The following is a 23188-nucleotide window of genomic DNA, read 5'->3' on the forward strand; positions in this document are numbered from 1 at the left end:
TAGACTTGTGTGTATGAGTCAATAAGCATCCAGATCACTCCATACAATTACATATTTACTTGGTTTTGCAGATGTCATTTATTTCATCAAAGTAACACATATTTGTCCCTTGGACCTCTTTTCTGTATGTATTTTCCTCTTAGGTGATTTCATCCAGTTTACTGGCTTAAAGTACCAGCTATATGTTGATGTTTCCCAAATTTATATCTATCTTGAAACTATTCTTTCAACTCTAAACACACATATACAACTGTTTGCACATTTCCGTTTGGTCATCTCACAGGAATCCTAAATAGAACTCTTGATTTTTTTTTTTCTTCTAAAACTGTACTAATCTTACTTTTCCCAGTTTATCGAATGGCACTACCCATCCACCCACCATGAAAGTTGGCATCATCATCCTTTGACTGTTGCCATATTTCAGCCTTCCCTTCTTCTCTTCTCCTCTTTTGTCTGCCTTTGCCCTGTGTAGTGTATCAAAATAAGAAAAGGCTCTATTATCAGTTACTTACACTTCAGTATGAATGAGGTTGTCAGTTCTTTGTTTTTAACTTCTCTCAATCATAGTTACATATGCAGTCTTCTCTGCAATTGTGTAATGCAAATATAGTACTCTGGTAAATAGTCTTTGCCCTCCATGAGCCTAAAACCTATGAAGTAGGAAAGTAAGACAAAATATAAAAATAATTATAGTTTAATAGAATAGTAGTTAGATCCAATTAGGGGTAGAACGCGTGATCAGGAAAGATCTCGTAGAGGAAATATTATTAAGATGAGTCTTGGAATATGGATAAAATGACAATTGATGAAGAAGGTAAGGTAGAAACAAACAACTTGGGCAAAGGCCCAAATGAAAAAAAAGCAAGACCTCTTTTGGGGAATTATATGTCTAATGTTTGGCCCTGTTTAGGAAAGTACTAAGAGATCATACTAGAAGTGCAGATCGGTTCTAAATTAAGGAAACTGGAAGATACTTTGCAGTAAGCATTGAGAGTCATCGAAGGGGAGTTTTGTGCAAGATAGTGAATTAAAGCAGTGTTTTGGGAAGATAGAATTTGTGAACTTGTGTATAAAAAGGAAAGTGAATTATTGTTCTACTATTAGTGTCATCTGACTATAAAAGAAAGTGTGCTTTCTGACAATTTCAGAAACGATGTTTTGACTCTCAATTAAATTTCTCTGAAATGACATATTACAGCTTAAATGGGGCCAGCATAATTTAGGTATCTTAAGAGTGCTTTCCAAAAAGGTTTCCCCCTGAAAAAAATAGACCTTTCAAAGAATCTTTAATATATTGCTTTTTATTTTATGTTATTTTAATATTTTTAAAGTAATAGATATTTTTAAAATTGGAAACATTATAAAATAGCATAGCGTAAAAGTCTGTCTTACACATCTAACCCCAGTCTCCTAGTTCTTCTGAGGGAGCGATTATTTGTAAATTGATCCAGATATCTATACAAAGTGTTCACATAGGCAAGCATATTTTTTCCCAAATGGTAGCATAGAACACAACCTATTCTGTACTTTACTTTTTATCACTTGATACTATCTCTTAGATATCATTACATTATCTGTACTTATGCTGTACCTCTGAGTCCTTGAATTTTCATAAAATAGCACAGGATGTCTTTTTCACTTAAAAGAATCACCACTCATTAACATTTAATCACAGGATTCTTGTGAAATGATTACATTTATTTCCCTTTTTAATGATGACCCATAAAGTACAGTTGACCCTTGAACAACATGGGGTTGGGGGAAATGACACTCCAGCATTGAAAATTCATGTATAGCTTTAGACTCCCCCAAAACTTTACTAATAGTGTACTGTTTTATTTATTTTATTTATTTGTATTTTTTTAGAGACAGAGTCTTGTTCCGTCACCCAGGATGGAATGCAGTGGCATGACCCCACCTTACTGCAACCTCTAACTTCCAGGCTCAAGCCATCCTGCCACATTAGCCTCCCAAGTAGCTAGGACTAGAGGTGTGCGCCACCTTGTCTGGCTACTTTTTAAAATTTTTTTTTTAGAGATGAGGTCTCTCTATGTTGCCCAGGCTGGTCTCAAACTCCTGGCCTAAAGTGATTGTCCTGTCTCACCCTCCCAAAGCACTGGGATTACAGGAATAAGCAACTGCACCTGGCCTACTATTGACCAGAATTCTTACTGATATGGTAAATAGTCAATGAACACATATTTTGTATGTTATATATATTATACAGGATACTGTATTCTTTTTTTTTTTTTTTTTTTTGAGACAGAGTGTCACTTTGTTGCCCGGGCTAGAGTGAGTGCCATGGCGTCAGCCCAGCTCACAGCAACCTCAAACTCCTGGGCTTAAGCGATCCTACTGCCTCAGCCTCCCAAGTAGCTGGGACTACAGGCATGTGCCACCATGCCCAGCTAATTTTTTGTATATATATTTTTAGTTATCCAGATAATTTATTTCTATTTTTAGTAGAGACGGGGTCTCACTCAGGCTGGTCTCGAACTCCCGACCTCGAGTGATCCACCCGCCTCAGCCTCCCAGAGGGCTAGGATTACAGGCGTGAGCCACCGCGCCCGGCCCAGGATACTGTATTCTTAATAAAGTAAGCTAGAGAAAAGAAAACATTATTAAGAAACTCATAAGGAAGAAAAAATGTTTACTATTCATTAAGTGGAAGTATATCATCATAAAGATCTTCATCCTTATCTTTATCCTCTTCATGTTGAGTAGACTGAGGAGGTGGAAGAAGAGGGGTTGGTCTTGCTGTCTCAGGAGAGAAAGAGGTAGAGAAGGTGGAAGGGGAGGCAAAAGAGGCAGGCACACCCAGTGTAACTTTAATTGAAAAAAATCTGCATATAAGTGGACCTGCACATGCACGTTCAAACTCATGCTATTCAAGGGTCGACTTTACTAGTTATAAATAATTCTATTGGTCTATTGTTTAAGAAAGTAAAAGAACTCAATCTCAGTTTCAAAATCTTTTCATTTTTTTCTACTTATTGTCTGTAATGATGCTCTGTAAATTTACACTTTATGATTAAAATATCATTTGTACATAGAATTAAGTGATTGAACAAGTGTTAGAGAAAGGTAAGAGTCAAGAATGACTCCCCAGATTTCTGGCAAAAGCAAATTTCTGGGAGACATTGGAAATGCAACGGACTTTGGGGATAACATCAATTTGGTTTTGAATATGTTTAAGATATTTATGAGACTTCAAAATGGACATATTAACAAGGCAGTTAGATATTCAAGTTTGGAGTCCAGAAGAGAGATATGGTCTGGAGATATAAATTCAGAATTACCAGCATATTTATACTATTTGAACATACAGGGAGAGAAGAAATCTAGTGAGAAAGTGAAGTATGAGAAAAGGGCCCACAAAGGTGACATAGAAGGAGCCTCCCATAAAGAAATTGAGAAGAAGTAACTGGAGGTCCTTTGAAAGCCAGGAATATGTGTATAATGAAAACCAAGAAAAGAGAGTGTCTCTAATAGGAAGGAATATCAAATACCTATAAGCATATGCATCAAAATAGCCTAATATAATTCTGGTAAGTGAAATGTTTTGGGCAAGTTTTTAGGTTTTTGTTTTTTCTTTTCTCATGTGGTAAAAGTTTGTTCAAATTATACTAAAAAGATATTATTTATTCTTTGGATTTTAAAGGGATATGAAGATTGGTTACGACATAACTCAGATAACGAAGTAAATGGAGCTCCTGTTTATGTTGTTCGAAGTGGTGGCCTTGTAAAAACTAGATCAAAAAATATTCGGGTATGCATCTGGTAAATAATAGAAATCAGTTATATTTTGGTACCATAGCACATAATTCTAATATTGATTGTGGTTTAGCTAAAAACCTGCTTTCCTACACTGAAATACTATGATAGACCACTTATTTAGTACCCAATAAAAATAAGTCCTTGCCTTTTAAAATCGGTATATTCACTTTTCCCCAAAATTCTTCCTAGGTGGGTGATATTGTTCGGATAGCCAAAGATGAAATTTTTCCTGCAGATTTGGTTCTTCTGTCCTCAGATCGACTTGATGGTTCATGTCATGTTACAACTGCTAGTTTGGATGGAGAAACTAACCTGAAGGTTTGTTCATGCATGTTTGAGTGTTGCTCTGGATAAACAAAATATCTTTGGGTTATAGTAATATTTTCCTTTGGTTAATGTAATAAAGTTTGACCTGATTAAGGAGAAATTATTTTAAATTACTGAAACTTTTTTAAAAATTAAAGTTTTAAAAAAGAATTTATATTATTATATATTTATTTTAAGGGTATCATATGGTTTAGTCAGTTCAAGTTAAAAATGGAAAGTAATTTTAGGAAAAATATAACCTTTTAATATTTTGGTGCCTTTTAAAATAAGGGACAAATTTCAATTCTCTCAGTTTACACAGTATAATCAAGGGTGAATATTCACATTTTTTCCTGTTAAATTGCTTATGGTAAACTTTGAGCAATAATGTCTGTACACACAGACTTAATTTCCTTATATGCAAATGGCCTTTGTAGATGAGTAGTTATAGTAGCTCCCTTTGCCCCTTGTTTATTTTGCATGTTTCTTTCTCTGTTTTGTTGTCTAGCTAAATGAGCTTAAGTACAGTTTGCCATGGTTTTATCTATAAAAGAGATTTGAAGTAGTTGATATCTAAGGTCACATTTGGATGTTGAAACTGCAATTTAATTCATTTTTTTCAGACACATGTGGCAGTTCCAGAAACAGCATTATTACAAACAGTTGCCAATTTGGACACTCTCACAGCTGTGATAGAATGCCAGCAACCAGAAGCAGACTTGTACAGGTATGGTGTGATGGTCAATATACTCATTTTAAGTCCTGTTTACAGACCTCATTTTTTATAACTCATAAACATATAATGAAATCTTTAATTGGAGACTTTATTTGTGGAGCAGGTTGAAGGGAGATACAATTAAGGGCAAAAAAACTAAAAGCAGAATTTGCCAGAGGTCTAAGCAAAATAAATTAATTCAAAAGCTGTGTTTTTGTTCACAAATTCCTTAATATTACCTTCTATTTTGGTATGAACTAGCATGCTCGCTTTGTAGCTATAACAGTAGTTGCAGTAGAAGTAATATTATTTCCTTAGAAGAAAATAATCTAATGATTTTTTTTGGTAAGCTCCATGAAGGCAGGGGCTATGTTTTTGTGTTCACTACTGTATTATTTAGAGGATACTACTTTTAAATTAGAACCTTATAATTTATATAGCTTTCAATATTTCACTTATATATAGCACTTAATAAAGTAAAAAAATATAATTTTATATAAATATTATTCTTAACAGCTATGAGTTCCTCAGGAATAGAAACTGTTCTTATTCATTTATCACCTATCACAATGAGCACAAAATTAAAAATTTTTTTTTAGTTTATTAGAGTTTTAAAGATCTTGTTTCTGAAAGGAGGGAAAGGAGCAGAGGAATGAACTTCTTTTAACATTACAGTTTACTAAATACAATATTAGTCATCTTTCAGTAATCTTGCCAATTATTACAGGCTATGTAACGGAAACAGCTTTTTATTATTAAAGACTTATATGAGAGACTAAGTTCATTTCTACTCAGTAACTGGTGATAGACTATAAATTGCAAGCACATTATAAAAATCACCCTCAGCTTCTTATCATATTGTGTATCTCCCCCGCTTGTCTTCCTGGATACTTCCCTCTCTTGGTTTTCTTCCTTCACTCTAGATTTAAGGCAACCCAAAGTTTAAATATGACTATCAGGTTAAAGAAGTTCTGCAGTTCACTGACAGGTTTTTGCTTACTACTCTATCTAAGTGGTAGGCCACTTATACATGGCAGTCGCTCAATGAATATTTGTTGAATACATGAATGAATGAATACATGAATAAGTAGATGAATTACTTGATTCCAATGATCTATAGGTCACATAGTAAACAGTAAAGAAATATATGAACATTCATTGTTGGCTAAATAATGTATACATCTTTGTTTAGCAGTTATAAATTCTCATGATAACCAAACTAATAATCATAGTAATAATGCATAACATCTACATTGCCATTTTGAAAACATTTTTTATTTATTACCTTTTTCATAGCTGGAGTAGAGATGGCAATAATTTTAGATTTTTTAAAGCTTAAGGACTAAGTATTTATTTTTATGATTTCTGCCATGAATATTGGACCATTTGTGTATATAAAAGGTTGGTTTTGTTTCATGTATGAGAATAGTGCTAACACTATCTAAAATGTTCCTCCCATTGATGTCATAAGTAATATAATATATTTATAATATGGTGAATTCTTTAATAGATTCATGGGACGAATGATAATAACTCATCACATGGAAGAAATTGTAAGGTAAGAATAACTTCATGTTATGTAATTACTTTTAAGTGAGAACTGTTTGGGGGAAGGACTAGAGGTTAAAGGGAGATTAGGTGAATAAACAGTATATCATGGAAATGGGTTAACTTAAAAGCATTTGGCATTTCATCTGCTAGTAGTTTGTAGCACCAGCAAGTAAGGATGAAACAAATCCTATGAAATGATATAAGAATAATTTAGTAAGATTGTTTGAATTTTTATATTTCATTTTCTAATAATATTCGGTAGTAACATTGAAATAAAACATAGCTGCTTTTAATTCAGATCCTTATTCGTTTAAACCCACAACAGGCTAGGATATGAAAAATGGTTCATATAATATTTAACAAGTATAAATGCTATGGTCTTCTTTACTTCAGAATCATTCAGCGCAAGCTAAAGTATTTATGGCTGATCCAAAACTGCTTACTTACTCTTCTGATTAGTTCATTGCTTAGTTGGTTGTTTCATTTTATTTTCCCTCAATATTCAGGTTAATTTTCAATGCCTTAATTTGGATGAGTGCAAAGATTTGCTGATAGGATGAGATTACACTGTTATTCATGACTGTAAACCTAATTTGTAATCAATCTTGGAATCAGTCCTTGAATTTCTAATCAAATTTGACTTTCTATCTCTCTTCTTGGGACATGGTCTATTTATACTGGCTGTATGAAATAAGTCACTAACGAAGAGTTGAGCATTTTTCCATAAAATCCTTAAGACAAGCCAACAAAAATATGCATTAGCACTGATTCACATCTTTAATAAGCATTAACATAGGAGTACATTCAATAAACTCTGTAACAAGATCTTTTATGTGTAGGACCCCTGCTGAATAACTGTGACTAAATTTATTTTGATTTCTGTAGTGAAATAGTGGGAAACGTGTGAATACATAGACTGAATTGCATTAAAATGTTGTGGCTAGTCAAGGAAAATAGCAATTATGTTACTTCAGCCCCTAGGGTGGTTAAAAATGAACCATATTCTTCACTGAAGCAACCTGAATGAATTGATGAATTATCTTTCATTTATTTATTTATTTATTTTTGTTGTTGTTCTTGTTTTTTTGCAGGGTTGCCAACTATTTATTTTGCCAAGTTAGGAAGTAACTAAATAACCACAGCCACAACAACTATCATCTATCCTAATCAATTTTATAAAAGAAAGGACATTTAAGAACAAAATTTTAAAATGTAAAAAAAATTATATCAGTTTAAAGGTTACTTGACATATGACATATTTTCAATAAGATATAAAGTATATGTGTATATATACACACATATATGTATATGTAATTTCTGCACATGCATATCTATATTTGTGTGTATTCTCATTTCACTGAACACCATTGAAAACTTTGACCTGCACCTAAACTGGAGCCCACTGATTGGAGGATGGCAGGGCAGAAAGGGAAGAGGTTCTGTGTGGAGCCTATGGAGGGGCCCTGGAACTCTGTCAATATAGAAAATGGCTTATTAGGCTCAGTACTGACAAGGATCCCTAGGTTGATGATGGTGGCATTAGGGGGTCTTTGTCCTTAGATACGTGGATGAGGATATGTCAGCATGAAAGTCCTTAAGTAGCCAGCATTTTAAACTCTATGTGTTCTGTCTGGGTACCTAATATACTAGTAGAAACCTTTCAAAACAGCTGGGGTTGAAGATTAACTTTGTAATATGAAGCTCCCTTATTTAGATATTACATTTTGCCAGATGTGATTGGACACGTGATATGATATTTTTAATTTTCACAATGATAAGCTTATTATGAGTCAATACCCAGGCATTTATACATGCATGCATAAATTGTCTAGATCATAAAAAAAGCTAATTAACGTATTTTTTTGAGCAAAACTAACTGAACTCCTGAACCCACAGAGAGCATCCATTTTGGATTCTCCAAAGACCCTTTGCTCATTTGATGAATTATCTTTTAATCTGAAGCTGTCATTATATACCAATTTTATATGTCAATGTGAGCACAAAGTATTTCTATTTATTGTTAGAGGCAGCATCAAGTGAAAAAGAGCTAACTCGTGAATGGTTTACGTATTGATTTTGAAATATCCATGGAGTGCACTCCAAATATGACTGCCTACTAGAATCGAACTTTTTTTTTTTTGAGACAGAGTGTCACTTTGTTGCCCTGGCTAGAGTGAGTGCCGTGGAGTCAGCCTAGCTCACAGCAACCTCAAACTCCTGGGCTTAAGCAATCCTACTGCCTCAGCCTCCCAAGTAGCTGGGACTACAGGCATGCACCACCATGCCTGGCTAAGTTTTTCTATATATATTTTAGTTGGCCAGCTAATTTCTTTCTATTTTTGGTAGAGACGGGGGTCTCGCTCTTGCTGAGGCTGGTCTCGAACTCCTGACCTCGAGCAATGCACCCGTCTCGGTCTCCCAGAGTGCTAGGATTACAGGCGTGAACCACCGCGCCCAGCCTAGAATCATACTTTTTAACTATGTCCCAAACATCTGGTCCTCCTTGGTTCATTGCTTTTTTTTTTTTTTTTTTTTTTAAGCAGTATTTGGGTTTGCCGATATCTTCATAAATGGTTCAGATTCTGTTTGGTTTGGATAACTGTATGTATATTGCAGAGAAGCATAAAGAATATTAAAAAAAAAAGCTTTTAACTTATCCATAGCAGACTCTTATCATTTTGCTATCACTAAGAAGATACAATTTCCTTTCTAGTTATTCCTTGTCGTTTTATATCTCCTTTATGGAGAGAAATTCAAACAGCAAGAAGACCTGTGCTCCAAGAAGTGTACAATGCAAGTAGTCAAGTTATACTGTGCAATCTTGCCTAGAAAAAGTACTAACATACTTTCTACGTTATATTTTATAATCCAGTATAATTTTAATTGTGCAGAACTCATGCATTTACACAAATCATACTATAATTTATGTTTACATTGCATTTTAATTCTGTATTTTCACTTTCAAACTATTAATTGTGCTAAAAATTTTTCAAATTTCATCTTCTGCTTAAACATTTTAAAATCAGTACTTAATCTGTGATTTTACTGAATTTTATGTGTAAAATTTTTTGATACTAGTGGCTTTGTGAGTTTATTTACATGCATATCCTTTTTTCTGAGCCACTAATCTTAAAGTGACTGAAATACTAAAGCAGGTGTTTGTTGTTACAGTAACTAACATCATGATTGGTATAGGCAGCTTTATACTGCTGGGATTTTGGTTTTCTATAAAGCAATGTTGTAGCTGTAGCTTAAGTACCTCCTGCTGAAGATGCCATTTTAGAATTGAATTGAATGTTTAATATATTCAATGCTTTTGGGTTATTTTCTTTTTTTCGTAGACCTCTGGGGCCAGAGAGTCTCTTGCTTCGTGGAGCCAGATTAAAAAACACAAAAGAAATTTTTGGTTTGTACATGTTTAAACATTTTAAATTATTGATTTGTAGTGGTGCTTTATATGAAGTATTTTAAAAAGCATAATTTTTGTGGTCTTTTGATTATATAATTTATTAACTACATGTTTTTATAATTTTTATATAAAGATTATATTAATATAGTTTTGTGTTGTTTTTTGTTGTTGTTGTTGTTGATCCCTGTTTTTGAGTTATAGACCAGAACCTTGTTCTTATATTGTCTTTGTGTGAATACTTGTGAAACTGAGTGCTAATAAGATAATTCTGACATTTCTAGTAATGGTGGAGGTGGGTGAGAACCAATATAACCTGGCATCATGGTGCAGTAGACCACTTCTATAATTCCATTATGATTATTCTTAGATTCATAACTGCTGACTTATTCATTCATACATGCACTCATTCAACAAATTCTTACTGACTGCTGTTGTGTATCAAGTATATTGGAACATATACTGACTGGATCAAAAAGATGAATAAATACTGCCCTTGCCTTGGAGATCTAAATTAATTTAATATACTCTGAATCAACTCTAGGCAAATTGTGAAGTTGACAATAACCTTTAGCTGTCAACTAGCTCCTCTCATTTTAGGAATGGCCCTTAGTATCCTGGCCTTCCCTGTTACCCAGTGGCTATGTACAGCTTTCAAGGTCCTCTTTTTCATTCTCTTTTTTTCCTATTACCTCTCTCAGTTTTAGACTCTCTAATAAAGAAATCCATATATATGTAAAAATAAAGAAAAAGAAAGAAAATAACAAGTGTTGGTGAGGATATGGAAAAATTTAAACCCTTGTACATTGCTGATGGGAGTGTAAAATGTTACAGATGCTGGGAAAAATAGTTTGGCAGTTCTTTAATAAGTTAAACATATAATTACCATATGACTCAAATCCTACTCTAGATACATACCCAAAAGAACAGAAAATGGGTGTTCAAACAAAAACTTGTACAAGAATGTTAATAGAAACACTATTTACAATAGCCAAAGGTTGGAAACAGCCCAAATGTTCATCAACTAATGAATGGATAAACAAAATGTGATATATTCATACAATGGAATATTATTCACCAAAAAAGGAATGAAGTACTAATGCATGCTACAACATGGATGAACCTTGAAAATATTATATTGAGTAAAACAAGCCAGGCACAAATGGTCATATGTTATATGATTCCATTTATTTGAATATCCAGGCAAATTCATAGAGACAGAAAGCAGATTAGTAGTTCCCAGAAGCTAAGGAGTAGAGGAGAATGGGGAATGATTGCTTAATGGATACACGGTTTTCTTTGGGTGTAATGAAAATGTTGTCTACTTAGTAGGATGGCTACACAAAATTTTGAATGTACTACGTGTCACTGGTTAAACTGGTAAATTACATGTTATGTGTATCTTACCACAACTAAAAAAACAAATCCATAATCACGTTTTTTAATGGTAGAAGCCAGAGTAAACTTTCAGTGCTGTTAGACCTTCTCATGGAACGCTACATTTTAACACATCTTCCTAGCATTAATACCTTCACTCTTGTTTACCTTAAAGCAGATATTCAAATTTTGTACACTCTCAAAAGAAAATATGTAATTGAATGCCTTTAGATGGGTCTGTCTTCTGTTGTTTTCCTCAGCACCACCTCTCCCTGTTGTATTATTCTGGATGTTTTCTCACATTCCTGTAATTTCAATGCCCTTTGTCATTTGAGTTATAACACCTGCCTTTCAGGAATAATTCTAATGATAAGAATTACAGGGCAAATCTTCAGGAAGAGGGCATGATGGGCTCTACACTGGTTTTTAAATCTTAGTATTCAGGGATGGGAATGAACATTTATTGATCATCTGTTTCAAGGCATTTTGCTAATTTTTCATATAGATCTCACAACTCTGAAATATTTTTTCCCATTTAAAGATGGGAAAATTGAGACTCAGACAAATTACTTACCCAGGGATATAGAATCAGTAAGTGGCAGAGCTAATATTGAAACCAAATCTACAAACTTTTTTATTAATATAAGGCTAATCTTTCCTAATTTCATTCATTCCTCAGTGTTAGTCCATTACTCCTGTCTTTTTGCTCATCTCAGAGTTGTTCACCTGGGAACAAATTTTTTTTTTTCTTTTGTTTTTTTTTTTGAGACAAGAGTGCCGCTTTGTTGCCCAGCCTAGAGTGAGTGCCGTGGAGTCAGCCTAGCTCACAGCAACCTCAAACTCCTGGGCTTAAGCGATCCTCCTGCCTCAGCCTCCCAGGTAGCTGGGACTACAGGCATGCACCACCATGCCTGGCTAATTTTTTCTATATATATTTTAGTTGGCCAGCTAATTTGTTTCTATTTTTAGTAGAGACGGGGTCTCGCTCTTGCTGAGGCTGGTCTCGAACTCCTGACCTAGAGCAATCCACCCCTCTCGGTCTCCCAGAGTGCTAGGATTACAGGCGTGAGCCACCGCGCCCGGTCTGGGAACAAATTTTTTAAACAGCACTTCCCCTGTGTTTACTCGATTTACTCAGACAGACTTCCATATTATCTCTCCAGTGTTCATGGAATGGTGTTTAAACTCCAGATCCTGGCATTCAGGGCCTTTCACATTCTGGCCCCAGTCCTTCGTTCCACCCTAACGAAAAGTACTTTTCCATTTCTGTCTATTAACACTGTTTACTGTATCTATAATGGCCTTCCTTGCCATGTTTATCCCATTCAGCAGGTTGAGTGACTGGGGTTCCCCAAAATTGGACTTAGAAAGCCTTTAAAACTCTGAAAAGACTTAAAGCAAGGCAAAATTATAACTATGATACAATATACTTTCTTAGAAGCTTTCATGCTAGTGAGTGTATTTATTTCTTGTGAAACATGCTAGAGGATTATTTTAAATGATAGTTTTGTTTTGCAGGTGTTGCTGTTTATACTGGAATGGAAACTAAGATGGCATTAAATTACAAAAGCAAATCACAGAAACGATCTGCAGTAGAAAAGTAAGAACTGTCTATTTTCATTTATTTACATATAACTATGTATATATTATCCATATATGTATAAAATATGTGTATAAAAATATGTATATCAGGTCAAGTAAGCAAGATGATATCCTTGGAATGGAAATAGTTTTTTATATTTTTATTTATAGGCAGCATTTTGCATAGTATTTGGCATATAGTAGGTTCTAAAGTATAACTTTAAAAATTAATACTTGCGTAAATGGTGGAATCACTTGATCAGACTAACCCTCTGCAGATAACAATTTAAAAAATTGAAAGAAAAATTTTAAAAATAAACAACAATTTGAAAGCACTGGAGAGTAAGCAAAAGCATATGGAAACTGGCAAGAAGTCTAATCCCAAAAGGTGACAGCAATAAGAAGAAAGGTTTAAGAGTGCAGCTTTTTGACTGAAGTCACTCCCTAAATTTTGTGCTGCTTAGGGCATCAAAAAATCTGAGTTTTATTGGATTGAAATATCAGGGGATAAAGTTTAAAGCTCAAAGAGCAGCTAGAAAGTTGGGGGAAAATATGCAAGGGAGGGAGCCATAGAAGGGAATTAACTCCAAAACCTGCACATATTTTCTGCCCAAATCCTTGGCTGACTACTAGAACTATGTATGTACAAGGGAGTCCCCAGTTGGCTTGGCAAAAACACAACAGAAGGCTGAAAGAACTCAGCAGAGAATTTTGGTGCTGCCCATTGCATTGGAGGTAGAGTTTGGTATTTGGGCCCAGCCAAGTTAACTGCCTACTGAAATAAAATTCAGCACTCTTCTGAGGAACATAATAGAATGCAGACTGTCTGCAATGTATTACTTATAAAGTCCAATATGCAATCAAAACTAAGCAGACATGTGAAAAAAATATAACTCATACTGAAGAGAAAAAGCACTCAATAGAAACTGTGCCCAAAATGACCTAGATCTTGCAATTAGCAGACAAGAACTTTAAAGTATTATAAATATGTTCAAGGGCCCAAAGGAAAATTTGGATGAACATATGGGAAAACTCAGCAGAGAAGTGGAAACTATAAAAAAGAATACAATGGAAATTCTTGAGTTGAAAAATATAATTACTAAAATGTAAACGTCATTAGATGGGCTCAGCACCAGATTGAGGAAAACAGAAGACATTATCAGTGAATTTGAAGAGAAAACAATAGAAATTATTCAATCTGAAGAACAGAGAGAAAAGATTGAGAAAAAATAAGCAGAGCAGCAGAGTCTTGTAGGACAATATGAAGCTATCTAGCATGAGTGTAATTGATCCCTAAAAAAGAAGATAGAAAAAAAGGTCAGAATAAAGATATTTGAAAAAATAACAACTAAAAATTTCTAAAATTTGAGAAAAAATTTTAGCCTACCTTACCAAGGTCAACAAACTCTAAGCAGGAAAAATGCAAATAAAACCACACCAAAACACGTAATTGTCAAACTATAAAATCTGAAGAAAAAGAGAAAATATTGTAAGTAGCCAAAGAAAAACCCATCACATCCAAGTGAATAACAGCATGAATGATACCTGACTCTCTCAGAAACAGCAGAGGACAGAAGACTTCTGAGAAGTGCTGAAAGAAAAAGAAATGTCATCCCCAAATACTATATCCAGCAAAACTAACCTTCAAAAAAAATGTAAAATGAAGACATCGTCATAGAACATTCACTTTCAGAAGACCTACATGACAAGAAATGCTAAATTAAGTTATTCAGAAGAAATAAAGATAATCAGAGATGACAAATATGTTCCTAGATATAAAAGACTGTGTATATAAAACATTCTTTTCCCCCTTTAATTGCTTTAAAAGTTATGGGCATTTCAAAGTAAATTGTATAACATTGTATTGTGGCATTTATTTTGTGTGTGTGTTTGTGTTTGTGTGTGTGTGTAGTAGCACAAAAGATAAGGGTGGGTATAAACGAACTATACTATTGGAAAGGTCCTACCTTTTACATGAAGTAGTACAACATCATCTCTAAGTAAATTGCAATAAGGTAAAGATGTATACTTTAATCCCTAGAGCTACCATGAAAAAAATAAGGCAAAGATTTATAGCTAATAAGTCATAAAACAATTGAATACTAAAAATATTTCATAAACACAAAAGAAGGCAAGAAAAGAAGAACAAAGAAACAAAAAACAAATGAGACGAATAGAAGATAAATAGCAAAATGGTAATCCTAATTCTGGCCAAAAATTACATTAAATGTAAATGTACCAGAGATTGTCAGATTGGATAAAAGAGCAAGACCTAACTATATGCTATCTAGAAGAGATGCTATTTGTTTATTTACTTGTTTGTTTGTTTGTTTGTTTATTTAGTAGAGATGGGGTTTCATTATGTTGCTCAGGCTGGTCTCGAACTCCTGGCTTCAAGCAATCCTCCCACTTTGGTTTCCCAAAGTGCTATGAGGCGTGAGCCACAATGCCTGGCCAGAGATGCAGTCTAAATACAAAGATACAAATAGGTTGACATCAAAAGATATACCATGCAAATATTAATGATAAGCATGTGAAAGCTAGAATGGTTACATAATTGCACAAGGCAAGTCCATCTAGACAGAATCATATGAGGTGGCATAAAACAAATACCAAAAGATTGAAATAATATAGAACATGTTCTTTGATAATGAGGGAATTAAATTAGAAATCAATAACATCAAAATTTGCAGACTTGAGGCACAGCCTATCTTAGAAGGAAATTTATAGCTATAAATATTTATATAAGAAAAGAAGAAAAGCTTAAAATTAATCATCTGAGTTTCTGTCTTAAGCTAGGTAAAGAAGAACAATTAGACACAAACTGAGAAGAAAGGGAAGAAGAAATTAATTGAAGATGTGAGCTGAAACCAGTGGAATAGAAGACAGATAAACAATAGGTAAAATGAACAAAGAAAAAAGTTGGTTCTTTTAAAATATTAATAAAATTAATAAATTCCTACTCAGGTTGACTGGGAAACAAGAGAAACGGCAGAAGAGAAAAAAAATTACCACTATCAGGGATGAAAGAGAAGATATCTTTATAGATCCTACAAATATCAAAGAATAATAAGGAAATATTTTGAATAACTTTATGTCACTTAATTTTACAACTTTGATGAAATGGACAAATTCTTTGAAAAGACAACTAACTTATCAAAATTGATACAGGATGAAACAGAATGTCTAAATAGCTATATATCTATCAAAGAGATTTAATTTGTTATTAAAAATATATTCACACAAAAGGATAGTCTTTCAACACATGGCACTGAAACATTTGTACATCTGTATGTCAAAAGCTGAACCTTCACCCTTACTCCACCCCCAATATACAAAAACTAACTCAGAATATAAGACCTAAACATAAGAAAGAAATCTATAAAACATGGGAGAATATTTTTGTGACCCTGGGTTAAGTAAAGATTTCTTATAGGAAACATACAAAAAAAGGAAGAAAAAAGTTGGCAAATTGAACTTCATTAAAATTTAAAATGTCTGTACTTCAAAAGATACTCTCACAAAAATAAAAAAGACAAGCCAGAGACTAGAAGAAAATGTTTACAAAGCACTTATCTTATAAAGAACTTGTACCCAGAGTATTCAATCTTACCACTTCTTTTGAACATCATACTAGAAGCCTTATGCATACTAGAATGCAACGAAATAAAAGGCATAAATATTAGAAAGCAAGAAGTAAAATTGATCTACTGGAAGACACATAATTTTTCACATAAAGTTATAAACATTCAACAAAAAATGTAAAGTAATAAGTGAGTTTAGTAAGGTTTCAGGTTACAAAGTAAATAAAGAAAAATTATTTTTATATGTATATAATAGCAGGAAACAGTAGGAAAGTGAAAATTTTTAAAAAACAGTTATATTCACAGTAGTGTCAAAGTGTAAAATATTTAGGAATAAGTTTTTGAAAACTTGTGTAAGATTTCTATAATGAAAACTATAAAACATGGTGAGCAAAATTAAAGAAGACCTAAATAAATGGAGAAATCACATTAATAGATTGGCAGGCTCAGTATTGTTCAACACTGTCAACTGATGTGTAGTTTCTTTCAGTCTCAATTAAAATCCAATCAAGCTTTTCTGTAGTAATTGACAAGGTGATTCCAAAATGTATATTAAAATGCAGTAGCTAAAATTCATATCCAAAATGTATAACAAAAGCAACCTTTTAAGAAAAGAAAGCTAGAAGATTTATATTACCTGACTTCAAGACAATATAAAGCTGCAATAATTACAGTGTGGTATTAACAAAAATGATAGTTTAATGGAATAAAATAGAAAGTTGAGAAATAGACCAATTCATATATGGCTAGTTGATTTTCAACCAAAACGTCAAGTCACTTTCAATGAAAAAATGATAGTCTTTTCAACAAATGATGCGACAACAATTAGATATCCATACAGGGAAAAATATCCTACCTCACACCATACTCCAAAATGTTTTTCAAGATGAGGCATAGAACTAAACATAAAAGCTAAAATTATAAAACTTATAGAAGAAAACTTAGGAAAGGATCTTCATGACCTTGGAGTAGATAAAGATTTTTAAGGATACAACAAACAACCATAAAAGAAAACATGGATAAATTAGACTGCCACAAAATTGAAAACTTCTGCTTATCAGGCTACACATTAAAGGAAATGAGCACACAAGCCAAAAACTGGGAAATAATATTTATAAAATATATACCTGACAAAGGACTTTTATACAGAATATATAATAATCCATATATTTTTAACAAATTCCTACAAATTAATAATAAAAAGAGAAACAAGCTAATGAAAAAACGGGCAAAAGACAGGAGCAGACACTTTACAAAGGGTCCATAAGCACATAAAAAGAGCATACAACATCATTAGTCATGAGAGAGATGCAAATTAAAACTACAAGGAGATCTGGTGTAACAACAGTGAGTAACAAAAAACAAAAGAATAAATAAAACTACAAGGAGATACAAATACTTACTAGAATGGCAAAAATTTGAAAGGCTAAAAGTTCCAAGTATTGATAAGAATATGGACAACCGGAACTCTTCTAAATAATGCATGGGTCAAAGAAGAAATCCTAAAAAAATTTTTTTTAAATATCTAAAAGCTAATGAAAATACAGTGTATCAAAATTTGTGGGATGCAGCTAGAACAGTGTGGAGATGGAAATTTATAGCACTAAATATTTGCTTTAGAACAGAAACAGCAATGGCAGAAACCAAAATTTAAAACACAATACCATTTATAGTTGCTTCCCCCAAAAGAACAACCTAGGTACACATCGAACAAAATATTTGTAAATTTCTGAAAATTACAAAATGCTGCGGAAAGAAAGTAAAGATCTGGGTAAATGGAACAATATATCATGTTCATGGATTGAAAAACTCCATATAGTAAATACGTCAATTTTCCACAGATCAATTAATAAGTTTAATGAAGTTCCTGTCAAAATCCTGGCAAGATTTTTTGTGTGGAAATAGACAATCTTATTCTGAAATTTATATAGAAAGGCAAGGGAACTAGCATAGCTAACAATTTTGAAAATGGAAAGTAGGAAGAATCACTAATGTTAAGTCTTACTATATAGCTACAGTAATCAAGGCAATTTGGTGTTGGTGGAGTAGTAGACATATAGATCAATGTAATAGAGAACCCCATAATAGGCCAACAGAAATACACCAAATTAATTTTTGGCAATAGTGCAAAAGCAGTACAATGGAGAAAGCATCATCTTTTCAACAAATGGTGCTAGAACAATTGGACGGCATTCATAACAAAGAAAAAAAGAACCTAAAGTCATGCCATGTATAAAAATTAATTCAATTGGAGCATAGATTTCAATGTAAAATGTAAAACTATAAAACTTATTAGAAGAAATATAGAAAAACTTCAGGACCTAGAGTTAGGCAAAGAATTACTAGATATGACACTAGAAGTACAATTCATAAATGAAAAAATAAGTTAGACTTCATCAAAATTAAAAACTTTTGTGTTGTGAAAGACCTTGTTAAAAGGATGAAAAGACAAGTGACAGACTCGGGGAAAATATTTGCAAACCACAAATCTCCCAGAGGCCTTATATTTAGAAATGTAAAGAACTCTCAAACTCAGCAATAACACAACGATCCAATTAGAAAATAAGCAAAAAAGGCCGGGCACACTCGCTCATGCCTGCTGCAGTCATAGCACTTCGGAAGGCCAAGGCGAGAGGATGGCTTGAAGCTAGGAGTTTGAGACCATGCTGGGCAACATAGCAAGATCCCATCTCTATAAAAACATTTTTAAAAATTAGCCAGATGTGGTGGCACATATCTATAGACCCAGCTACTTGGAAGGCTGAGCCAAGATGATTGCTTGAACCCAGGAATTCGAGGTTACAGTAAGTTATGATCATGCCACTGTCTTCCAGCCTGGGTGACAGAGTAAGATGCTATCTTGAAAGAGAGAGAGGCTGGGGGAGAGAAGAGGGAAGAGGGGAGTGAGGAAGGAAGGAGGGAGGGAGGAAGGAAGGAAGGGAGGGAGGGAGGAAGGAAGGAAGGAAGGAAGGAAGGAAGGAAGGAAGGAAGGAAGGAAGGAAGGAAGGAAGGAAGGAAGGAAGGAAATAGTCAAAAGATGTGAATACTTATTTCACCAAAGAGGAGTTGCAGTTGTCAAATGATCACATTGAAAAGATGTTCAACATCATTACCTATTGGAGAAAAGCAAAGTAGAACCACATTGATATATCACCATACCTATTAGAACAGCTAAAATTAAAAATAGTGATAATACCAGCTGTTGGTTATGAGGTAGAGAAACTGGATCTCTCATACCTTGTTGGTGGGAATGAAAAATATTACACCTGGAGGATAATTTGGCAGTTTCTTAGAAAACTAAACATGCCTTTCCCATATGACCCAGCAATTACACTCTTGGGCATTTATCTCAGAGAAATGAATTTTATGCTGACACGAAAACTCATACAGGAATGTTCATACCAGCTTTATTTGTAGTTAATAACAGCAAAAAAACTGGAAACACCTCAGTGTCCTTCAATGGGTGAGCAATTGAAGAAACTCTGGTACCTCTATACAATGGAACACTACTACACAATAAAAAGGAATGAATTATTAACACATGCAACGGCCTGCAACGGCCCAAATGGACCTCAGATGCATTCTCTTTACTGAAAAAAGTCAAGCTCAAAAGATTACACACTGCATGATTCCTGTTGCATACCATTCTCAAAATGACAAAACTATAGAGATGGGGAGCAGATTAGTGGTTGTCAGGGAACAGGGATGTGGTAGGGGATGGGTGAAAATACAAAGAGATAGCATAAAGAAATTCTTTTGAGGTAATAGAACAGATCAGTTTCTTGATAGTGATGGTTATAGTAATCTATATGTAGGACAAAATTGCATGTAACTGTACACACACATACAGATGAATACGGACTTTCTGAATGGTGAAAGCTAATCTGTAGTCTAATTCACTGTGATATGCCAGCATCACTTTCCTGGTTTTGATGTTGTACAACTATGTAAGATGTCACTGTTAGAAGAATCTGAGCTAAGGATACATTGGGACTCTTTGTACTATTTTTGCAACTTTCTGTGAGTTTATAATTATTCCAAAAAAAAAAAACTTTTTAAAAAGCAATAAAATAATAAAAGAACCCCACACAGAAAAACCAATTAAATGGGTAATTGGGATTAAGGGAAAGTATAGATGAAATTAAGAAAGGTAGAATGTTGATAGTTGGGCACATGGGAGTTCATTATAGTGTTCTGTTTGTGTCTGTTCGAATTTTTTTACGATAAAGTTTCTTTGTGATGAAATTTGTGTGTTTGTATTTAAAATCAAAGATTTGTGTGCTTGCTTTGGCAGCACATATACTAAAATTGGAATAATACAGAGAAAATTAACATGGTCCCTGCACAAGGATGACATACAAATTCATGAAGTATTTCATATTTTTAAATATATCATGAAAAACAAAATAAAATAAAATTGAAGACTTGTGTTAAGATTATTAAGTATGGAATGTCCAATTTTCTTAAGTACTAAGTTTAACAGTTGATATCTCTCACATTTCACTTTGACACTTCTTTTTTTTTTTTCAATTGTGAAGGTATATTCTCATTCTTTCAAACACACATTTTGGCTAGTGATTATCTCAGGGTTTTTTTAGAGCAATTTTTGTGAAACCATGGATAAGTCAAAAATTCGTGTTATTTTTTAATATGGTCTCTGTCATGGAACCGATGTAGTGCAGACAGCTTGAAATATCAACGAAATGTTTGGGAAGGATGTGGATAATGAACGCACAGTACGTCAAGGGTTTGAGCAGTTCCATTCTGGTGATTTTAATCTTGCAAATGAGCCATGTGGGTGACCTGAGACCAACATGGATAATGATGAGCTGAAAGCTGTAGTGGAAGTCAGTCCATCGAATCCATCTCAACCTACACATGAATTAGCAGCAAGGTTTGACATTACTATTCCGACAATATTGGACCATTTGAAACAAATCAGAAAAGTAAAGAAGCTGGATCGATGGGTACCACATGAATTAACAAGCATCAGAAGAGAAATTGTCTTGAAGCTTGCCTTTCTTTGCTGTCACAACATAAAGGCAAACCATTTCTACACCATATTGTTATATCTGATGAAAAATGGATGCTTTTTGACAATTGAAAGCATTTGGTACAGTGGTCAGATAAAGGTGAAGTGCCAAAACACATTCCAAAACCGAATATTCATCAAAAAAAGCTAATGGTGTCTGGAGGTCCAGTGCTGATATTATCTACTACAGGTTCATGAAACCTGGCCAGTCAATTACAGTGGATGTCTGATTGCATGAAATGACGAGGATGCTTGTGATTAAGCATCCAGGATTGGTCAATAGAGACAGACCAGTCCTCTTGCATGACCACATGTTGCAAAAAACAATGCTGCTCAAACTACAGAAGCTGCACGTGGACACTCTCTGTCATCTACCATATTCCCCAAACCTTGCACCAGCTGACTACCCCTTCTTCCAGGCTTTGGACCACTTCTTTTTTCTTTTTTTTTGAGACAGAGTCTCGCTCTGTTGCCCGGGTTGGAGTGAGTGCCGTGGCGTCAGCCTAGCTCACAGCAACCTCAAACTCCTGGGCTTAAGTGATCCTACTGTCTCAGCCTCCTAAGTAGCTGGTACTACAGGCATGCGCCACCATGCCCGGCTAATTTTTTCTATATATATTTTTAGTTGGCCAGATCATTTCTTTCTATTTTTAGTAGAGACGGGGGTCTCACAGTCTTGCTCAGGCTGGTCTTGAACTCCTGACCTTGAGCTATCCACCTGCCTCGGCCTCCCAGAGTGCTAAGATTACAGGCGTGAGCCACCATGCCTGGCCTTTGGACCACTTCTTGCAAGGAAAAATATTCAGTTTTCAGCAAGCTGTGGAAAATGCCTTTCACGATTTCATCGCCACTCACTCTCCAGGCTTCTTCACTGTTGGAATAAGCAAGTTACCGTTAAGAGGGCAAAACTGGGTTGATAGTTTAGGTACATGCTTTGATTAATTGTACTGCTTCTTTGAGATATAATAAACTACACTTTTGATTCGAAAGCAGACATTCCATATTTAATGACCTATAATATTAAGTTGAAATTCAGGAGGGGACATCAGTGAGAGGTGATACATTAATAAACATAAAACATATGCCACGGTATTATTATTCTTATCATCTCAATGCTGAAGTATTATCTGTGAACTATAAGAGACTTTCAAACTGTTTACTGAATTCTTCATGAGAAAACTCAATGTAGAAATATGAATATTTTTGTGTGATCTGTTGTGGTAGGTTTTCTGAAATATAATTCCTTCTTTTCTGTCAAGTAGGAAATTAAAACTAATACACAATGAAAAATTAGATAATGTGATACTAGTTTGAAAATTAAATTAGGGAAAGTTGAATATAAACCAAAGTAATTAGGACAAACTCTAGGAAGGAGATGGTTTTTTTGAGTTAAACTGCAAAAAATAGGCTAAAATAGGGAAAAAAGGAGAGTGTGTCTGATGAGGGAAGTAATGAGCAAAGACAGAAAGATGGAAATAAACGAAGCATTACAGTTATGTTATTACAAGGAGGCATGAAAAAAGGTCAGAATGTGGAGTCAGATGTAGATTTAAACTTCATATCCCTTACTTACTGGCTGTGTTTCCTTGGACTAGTTGTTTCCTTCCCTTGATCCAAGTGTCTTCATCTGTAAAAATGTGAGCTGTACTATATGTGAAGTGCGGAACACTGTGCCTAACACACAGTAACCAAACAAAAACTGTCCACCTACTCATGACAGTATGGAGTTTTTTTATGTTGGAAGATAGAGGAATATCAACTTATTGCATAGTTAAGATAAGGCTAAGGAGAAAAATCAGAATTCAGGCATTTTTCTATCTTTTATGAGGTTTTACAAAGCCCGTGACCTGCATTTTTCC

General features: G+C 34.1%; 1 protein-coding gene and 1 non-coding gene across 6 annotated transcripts in view; both read left to right on the forward strand.

Annotated features, from left to right (window-relative positions):
* Positions 1–23188, forward strand: part of ATP11B (ATPase phospholipid transporting 11B (putative)) — a 110826-nt gene that overhangs the window by 25675 nt on the left and 61963 nt on the right. For all 5 annotated transcript variants that reach the window (XM_045539755.1, XM_045539754.1, XM_045539756.1 and 2 more), the window contains 6 exons: positions 3662–3769; positions 3967–4095; positions 4707–4810; positions 6309–6356; positions 9691–9755; positions 12651–12732. In XM_045539755.1, the coding sequence (XP_045395711.1) occupies positions 3662–3769; positions 3967–4095; positions 4707–4810; positions 6309–6356; positions 9691–9755; positions 12651–12732 (536 nt within the window). The remainder of the gene's footprint in view (positions 1–3661; positions 3770–3966; positions 4096–4706; positions 4811–6308; positions 6357–9690; positions 9756–12650; positions 12733–23188) is intronic.
* Positions 20576–20682, forward strand: LOC123631092. Its single transcript, XR_006732968.1, has one exon. It is a non-coding gene; the product is annotated as a U6 spliceosomal RNA (small nuclear RNA).

Source organism: Lemur catta, chromosome 1 (assembly GCF_020740605.2).
Source record: "Lemur catta isolate mLemCat1 chromosome 1, mLemCat1.pri, whole genome shotgun sequence".
Classification (NCBI taxonomy): domain Eukaryota; kingdom Metazoa; phylum Chordata; class Mammalia; order Primates; family Lemuridae; genus Lemur; species Lemur catta.